The 7,915-nt window shown below is 40.7% G+C and overlaps 1 protein-coding gene across 2 annotated transcripts; it reads left to right on the top strand.

The window, feature by feature from the left end:
* The first annotated feature begins 661 nt into the window (after positions 1 to 661).
* FCER1A (Fc epsilon receptor Ia) lies at positions 662 to 6,949 on the top strand. Of its 2 annotated transcripts, none has more exons than XM_005203474.5 (5): positions 662 to 846; positions 1,283 to 1,303; positions 2,393 to 2,647; positions 4,545 to 4,677; positions 6,500 to 6,949. In XM_005203474.5, exons 1-5 carry the CDS (start codon positions 789 to 791, stop codon positions 6,666 to 6,668), a joined length of 636 nt encoding a protein of 211 aa, XP_005203531.1. In that variant the 5' UTR covers positions 662 to 788; the 3' UTR covers positions 6,669 to 6,949. The 2 variants fall into 2 exon arrangements, with proteins under 2 accessions (XP_005203531.1, NP_001093780.1); NM_001100310.2 differs by having other exon boundaries at positions 741 to 846; positions 4,545 to 4,802.
* The last annotated feature ends 966 nt before the right edge of the window (positions 6,950 to 7,915 follow it).

Genomic DNA, 7,915 nt, shown 5'->3' with positions numbered 1-7,915 from the left:
TAAGCTCCAATTTTCCTTTCTATAAAATGTAGATAATGATGGTATATCTTCATAGAATTATTTTGAGAAATGAATGAAGTATAAGGTGTATTTAGCATAGTGCCTGACCTATATTTGGAGAAGAAAATGGCAACCCACTCCAGTATTCTTGCCTGGAGAATCCCAGGGATGGGGGAGCCTGGTGGGCTGTTGTCTATGGGGTCGCACAGAGTCGGACACAACTGAAGCGACTTAGCAGCAGCAGCAGCTGACCTATATTAGGTGAATAATTAACTTATTTTTATTCTTCTCTCCTCTGCACCCCACTTTTCTAAGTTGCAAACAAAATAACTATACTTTGATAGTTTAAGAAAGTTTTGTTCCTGTGTGCCCCCTCTGCCCCTCTCCCACTAGATTCCAGGTGTGTACAGAAAGGTGTAATGGAGAGTATGGGGGTAAGTATAAAATTGTCCTGGAGACCTCCCTGGTGGTCCAGTGGTTAAGACTGTGCATCCACTTCCACTGCAAGGGGCATGGTTTCAATCCCTGATTGGGGAACTAAGATCCTGAATGCTGTGCAGTGCAAACAAAAAAAGAAGAAGAAAATCAGTAAATGATTTTACAACTATATATATAAAATTGCCCTTTTAGGCACCACTCTGAATGTTATCTCCAGAGAAGGAAGCAAACTTAGGTGCAGCTGATGCATTAACCAGATATGACACAGAGAACATTTCCTTCTGCTTTTCACTTTCAAGTTTATTCTAGGGCCTTGGATCTCTGCAGCTCAGTTGGAGGCCACGGAGAAGATGCCTACTATTCCCATGGGAGCCCCTGCCCTGCTGTGGATAGCTCTGCTGCTTTTCTGTAAGTAGAGTTACCAGCCCCCTTGAAGGGGCCAGAACAGATTGGGGGAGTGGCTGGTGAGGGAGAGTTGACAGTTTTATTGCTGACTTTTTCTAGGTTATGAGCAAACTGTGGGTCATTTCCCAGGGATTCTGTAGGGAGGACGAGCTGGATAGGGGGGTTGGGCATCATCTAAGGAGGGGGATTGGGCATCATCTAAGGAGGAAGCCGGACTGAAAGTCTGGTCCTTGCTATCAAGCTGGATTTTCCTAGAGGGTAAAGGAGGGACAGCAGAGGAAGGAGAGAAGCTCCTTCTCTCCCTTAAACAGAGTCCTGAAAAGATGGTTGGCCCTTTAAACTCCATGGATGTGGACCTCAGCATCATAACCAGATCCCAGTCTTCAGGTATGCAGAAGGCTGGGGTCAGATACTAACTTATTGTCTCTGGATTTTGCAGCTCCAGATGGCATGTCAGCAGGTGAGTCCTCTGTCCTTGTTCCCTCAGCATTTCAATGTGTCTGGAAATTGCCCACCCTTCATCCTTTCCCTTCATCCCATCATCTGTTTTTTAATGATTATTAATCTGCTCTTCCCTGCTACCGCACTTCCACCTGCCTCATCTTCCTTCTTTCCCCCATTCAAAAGCTTCCCACACAGCACTTTATTCTCTCAAGTCACCCTTTCCTCTTTTATGCAAACATTCATGTCTGCTGAGCATCTGTCTCAGCCTCTGCTCCAGATACTATGATATAAACTCATTTAATTCTTACATCATCATCCCTGTTATTATTATTGCCATTTTATAATTGAGGATACTGAATTAAGATTAAGTAATTTGTTGGCGGTTACATGGCTAACAAGGCACTGGATTCTAACGTAAGTCCCTTAAATCCAAGTCTAGTTCTCTTTTGACCATATCACCTCTTCCTCATCACCACCTGGCCACTTCCAAAGTCTTCATTCAAATCCGTACCATATCTCTTTGTTCTTGAAAGCCTTTTAAGACTGATCATCTTGGTGATTCTCAGTACCTTCCAGAATTGACATATAATTTTCATTCCCTATTCACTCACAATTAAATAGTCATAAAAATTTAGAGCTGGGAGAGGCCATGTATTTCATTTAGTCCACTACCTTAATTCATCCATTATTCACTCATTCATCAACTCAATAAATACTTAATGAATACTCGCTATGTAGTAGTCATTGTGCTGAACTATGTATGAACATCACAGACATAATCTCTGCCTGAAAAGAGACTTCAATCCTCATTTACAGATACTGAAATTGGAATCAAGAAAATTAGAGGGATTATCCTCTTTGTTTTTTAATATCTTACATTCATGTCCTATTTTTTCCTAGGTTGGGAGCTAGAGTCCCTAGGTGGGACCACAAGATTCTTTCCTCCTTCCTTTAATTCTAGGACTCAGGTTTCTTATCACCAACAGTTTAAGGGTAGATTGACCGTTGATTGACTATTATTATGTCTGTACTCTGGAGGCTGAACAGATTTCAATGATATTTTCCCTCCTTCCATATCTCTTTCCACAATCTGTTCTTCTCAAAGCCATCTGGAAATCTAAGGTGTCCTTGAATCCACCATGGAGAAAAATACTTAAAGGAGATGCTGTGACTCTTACATGTGGTACGAATGGTTCCTCTGAAGACCAGTCCTCTCTGTGGATCCACAATGGAACCAGTTTCACAACGAATAATTCAAGATGGCACATTGTGAAAGCACGCATGCAGGACAGTGGGGAATACCAATGCCGAATCAAAGGATTTGCCATCAGTGAACCCGTATACCTAAATGTCATCAGTGGTAAGTTCCAGGGCTACAGAAGTATCAATTCTCTCATGTGCGGAATGGCCCATCTGACAATGGGGAGAAAGCAAGTTATTCCAAGGCTTAGAGAAGCAAGGTGGAACTCAAGGTCTCTCTCCACATACAGGTCCCTCTCTCTTCTTCTGCCTCTACTCCATCTGACCTTCTGGCTTCTTTCAATATTCTAGCAGTCTCCCAATGTTCCTCCTCTAGTCTGTTTCATTTCTATCTTCTCTACCTGGCTACAGATGCATATTACATGGTCAAATGGCATATTGGATACGTGAACATTACAAAGAGCTCTTTGATTTAAAGATTTACTTTGCCATTTCCATGTGTCATGACCTGAATATTAAGTTGTACTCTTTTTTCTTTGCTTAATTTATTTTTTAATTGAAGGATAATTGCTTTACAGAATTCTATTGTTTTCTGTCAAACCTCAACATAAATCAGCCACAGGTATATATATATATCCCTTCCCTTTTGAACCTCCCTCCCATCTCCCTCCCCACCCCACCCCTCTAGGTTGATGCAGAGCCCCTGATTGAGTTTCCTGAGACATAGAGCAAAATTCCCCTTGGCTATCTCTTTTACATATGGTAAAGTAGTAAGTTGTACTCTTCATTTTGAAAGCTCTCTCTTTACATTCCTCATGTACTCTACTTTTACTTAAGAACAAATCTTATGTTTTGCTTCATCACTCTCCTACTGTCAACAATTAGTGCAGTGTGCTCAGGCATATGTGGGTTACTTTGTAAATGTTCAGTGAACAAAGTAATGATTTCATTTGAACAGCTAGGTCATTTATATTTTGTTTTATATTTTTAAATATAAATATTTTTAAAGTATAAGCACATTTTGTATTTTTTCTCTTGAGTGAAAAGAGATGTTTCAACATCTGTGTACAAATTCTTAAGTAGAAACTGCTGCTACTGCTGCTAAGTCGCTTCAGTCATGTCCGACTCTGTGCGACCCCATAGATGGCAGCCCACCAGGCTCCCCCATCCCTGGGATTCTCCAGGCAAGAACACTGGAGTGGGTTGCCATTTCCTTCTCCAATGCATGAAAATGAAAAGTGAAAGTGAAGTCGCTCAGTCGTGTCTGACTCTTAGCGACCCCATGGACTGCAGCCTACCAGGCTCCTCCATCCATGGGATTTTCCAGGCAAAAGTACTGGAGTGGGGTGCCATTGCCTAAAGCAGTGTAAAATAGCTTCTTTATTTTTTTGGAGTAGATTCTAGAAAAGTCCTCAAGGATTGCTCCTAAATAAAATATGCTTATGCAACCTAGACATGTTTCTATTCTAAATTTTGAGTTCTTAAAATGACATTAGCCATAAAACCTGACTCATTATTGACAAACATTCATTGAGAATCTACTGATTCCTAGGTATTATTAGGCACTGGAGATATGATGAAAGGAACAGACATGCTCCTGACCTCTGAAGTAGAGAGCCCAATGAGGAAACGGACATCCAATCAATAATTACACAAATAATTAATTCAAATTGTAATGCATGTTCTGAGGAAGCTGGAGGCTTACTATGATTAATAGAACTGGGAAGCACCTATAAGTTTAGAGAGGACAACTCTACTAGGCTAGGACTCTCCAGGCAGAGTAGGATAATTTCCCCTTTAGTGACCAAATGCAACAATAGAGCTGAAAGGGATAATGGGTTTCAGACTTCCTATGGGTGGGCTCATCAGAAGTGTCAGCAATGTTGTGGCCCCAGAATTACCTTTCAGGAGGAAAGAGTATTTATCAACAGAGGAGACTGAGCCAAGAAATGGGTTAATGACAACGGTTTCTGATACTCTCTGCATGACCTTTTTTACTATCTTATTTTTCTTTTATCTGTCATTGTTAAATAAATATCTTAATGAATATTTTTCAGACTGGTTGATCATTCAGGCCTCTGCTGAGGTGATGATGGAGGGTGAGTCCCTCTTCCTCAGGTGCCACAGTTGGAAGAATCTGAATGTCTTCAAGGTGATCTACTACAAGGATAACAAAGCTCTCAAGTACTGGTATGAGAACCACAACATCTCCATCACCAATGTCACAGAAGGGAACAGTGGCATCTATTACTGTGTGGGCAGAATTCAGAGGCTGCCCTACATCTCTAATAAACTCAAGATTATAGTAAAAAAACGTAAGTTGGTGAAGGAAAGGGAATGAGTCCATATCAGGGGAAAGGAGAAAGAACATTTGAGCCTAATGCAATTGAAGCTATAGAATGGAGGCAACTGTGATTCCTTGAAAAGTCTACTAGGTTTGCAATGAGGAGACCAGGGGTAGAGTATATCCCTTAGTCTCTGTCTCAGATTCCTTACTTGTTCATTGGCAACAGTAATACCTGCTCACATTATGGAATTTTTACAGATGTTAAATGCAATAGTTGTGAAATGGATTTTTAAACTGTTGAGTATTAGTCAAGCAAAGTCATCTATTGCTCCTGGGGAGAAACTTACATTTATCAAATAGAAAACAGTTTCAAAGTTGAAGGAACAAACTCTTTATAGCTTGAAGAGTCTATTCTAGCCTATGAGGGATGGGAAAGGAAACCAACTCAACAGGCTATGTGCCTGTGAATTAGCAGATGAGAAAGAGAGCTTGATATGGAAAGAGTAGTCAGGCAGGCTGCCTCTGTAGCCAATGAAAGGCTGCCATTTCCAAATTTCATATAAAAGAATGAGCCTTTAAAATATTTGCTTTGCAATGAGGAAATCAGACATTTGCTTGGTACACTTTGCTCATGCCAAAATCTTAAAAAACATGAGACCAGAAGCCACAATTAATTTCTAATGGTAGTTCTCTGTTAACTAATTTGAGACCTGTTGTTTGATTTTCACTGTGCTTCCAGTATCCTTATCTGTAAAACAAAGGGTTTGGACTAAACTTCATTAAAATTGCTTGGAGAATTAAAAAAAAAAAAATACTGATGTCTGTATATCATCCCTTGAGCTTCTAACTTAATTAGCTTGGAATAGGCCTGGACATCAATATTTGAAAGCTCTTCCAGGTAATGGTAATAGGCAGCCAGTGTTGAGAGTCACCGGTCTAGGTGATCTGTGAGTAATTTCTGGCTGTAATATTCTAGGGTTCTAAAATTCTAGAAAAATTGCAAAAAATCATTACTTTGTAAATAGAATAGCAGAATCACAAAACAGTGGACTTGAAAGGCAATTTACTTATTGCCTTGTTCAGTTGCTCCATTGTGTCTGACTCTTAGTAACCCCATGAACTTAGCCTATCAGGCTCCTCTGTCCATGGGATTTTCCAGGCAAGAATACTGGAGTGGGTTTCCATTTCCTCCTCCAGGGGATTGTCCCAACCCAAGGATCAAACTGGTGTCTCCTCCATCTCCTGCATTGGCAGGTGGGTTCTTTACCACTAAGACACCAGGGAAGCCAACTTATTAATATTTATGATCTAGCCCAATATCTTAATTTCACCCAACAGACATGCAATGAATGATGATTGTTTGAGAAATAAGGCACTGGTGACCCCCTGCCCTTACTCTATCTGCTTCCCACCTCCATGTCCTATGTGGACATTGGTCTTGTGAGGCTCCAAGGGAGGGATCATCTTTCCTATGACCTTTTCCATTAGGCATATTGGCCAGACAAGCCATTAGAAAGGGACTGTGGGGGAAATACTCAGGACTCCCTGGGGCTTCAGGGAGCACAGACTGAGGAACCCAAACCTATGAGTGTTTTGTCTCTGCTACTGGATGTCATTTCATGCTAGAAGGTGAAGGACCATGTTGGATCCTTCTTTTAGGGAAGATGAAGACTTTAACCTCAGTTTTCAATTCCTAATATGAGTTATGTTTCTTATTGCATCTAGCATACCCTCAAAGCAACTATTTCTGGCTACAATTTCTTATCCCATTGTTGGTGGTGATTCTGTTTGCTGTGGACACAGGGTTGCTTATCTCGACCCAGCAGCAGTTCACATTACTATTGAAGATGAAGAGAACCAGGAAACGCAACAGATTTACGGACCCACAGCCTAAACCAGATCCCCCAGGGAACTGAAGTCACTCCTCAAGAAACCTCTCCGATGGCAATTTCTTTTTGGCTTTAGTAAATGCTTCTCAGTTGTCAAAGACAACTCACAAGGTACATAGAAAATGCTCACAGCTTTATAGAACTTCATTAAACTTCATTAAACTAATGGAGTGGCACGTAATAGTAAGTGCTCAATAAGCATCATTTACATAAGTAAAGAAACGAATAGATTCATTTATTAGCATCTGTAAAAGCGATATACAACTTGAATAAAAGTATGAAACCATGTAATGTGACAGTTTTGTTTTGTTTTTGTTTTAATTTCCTTTTTTTGTTGTTTTAATTTAATTTAATTTTTTAACTTTACAATATTGTATTGGTTTTGCCATATATCAACATGAATCTGCCACAGGTATACACGTGTTCCCCATCCTGAACCCTCCTCCCTCCTCCCTCCCCATACCATCCCTCTGGGTCGTCCCAGTGCACCAGCCCCCAAGCATCCAGTATTGTGCATCGAATCTGGACTGGCGACTCGTTTCATATATGATATTATACATGTTTCAATGCCATTCTCCCAAATCATCCCACCCTCTCCCTCTCCCACAGAGTCCAAAAGACTGTTCTATACATCAGTGTCTCTTTTGCTGTCTTGTATACTTGGTTGTTGTTACCATCTTTCTAAATTCCATATATATGCGTTAGTATACTGTTTTTCTTTCTGGCTTACTTCACTCTGTACAATAGGCTCCAGTTTCATCCACCTCATCAGAACTGATTCAAATGTGTTCTTTTTAATGGCTGAGTAATACTCCATTGTGTATATGTACCACAGCTTTCTTATCCATTCATCTGCTGATGGACATCTAGGTTGCTTCCATGTCCTGGCTATTATAAACAGGGCTGCGATGAACATTGGGGTACACATGTCTCTTTCCCTTCTGGTTTCCTCAGTGTGTATGCCCAGCGGTGGATAATGTGACACTTTTAAGTATTCGAGGCTTGCTAGTTTTGAGGCATAACCATGAAGTCCTAGATTAGAAATGTTCTCTTTTGTAATGTTCTCTCCATTGTAAGTCTGACCTACGAATGAGAAGACAAGGAAGAATGTGCTGATGAAGCTGATCATTTTTATGTTCTCTCTTCACTTACTATCACATGAACTTCTAGCTCTTGGCAGAATCTGGGGCAGGCTTGAGCCCCTGAATTCTGGGGGTGAGGCTCAGTCTAAGAGTTCCCTGTGATTGTTTCA

This window comes from Bos taurus, chromosome 3, assembly GCF_002263795.3.
Source record: "Bos taurus isolate L1 Dominette 01449 registration number 42190680 breed Hereford chromosome 3, ARS-UCD2.0, whole genome shotgun sequence".
In the NCBI taxonomy this organism is placed as follows: Eukaryota; Metazoa; Chordata; class Mammalia; order Artiodactyla; family Bovidae; genus Bos; species Bos taurus.
The sequence above is the reverse complement of the archived record's forward strand: the minus strand, read 5'-3'. Positions and strand labels throughout refer to the sequence as shown.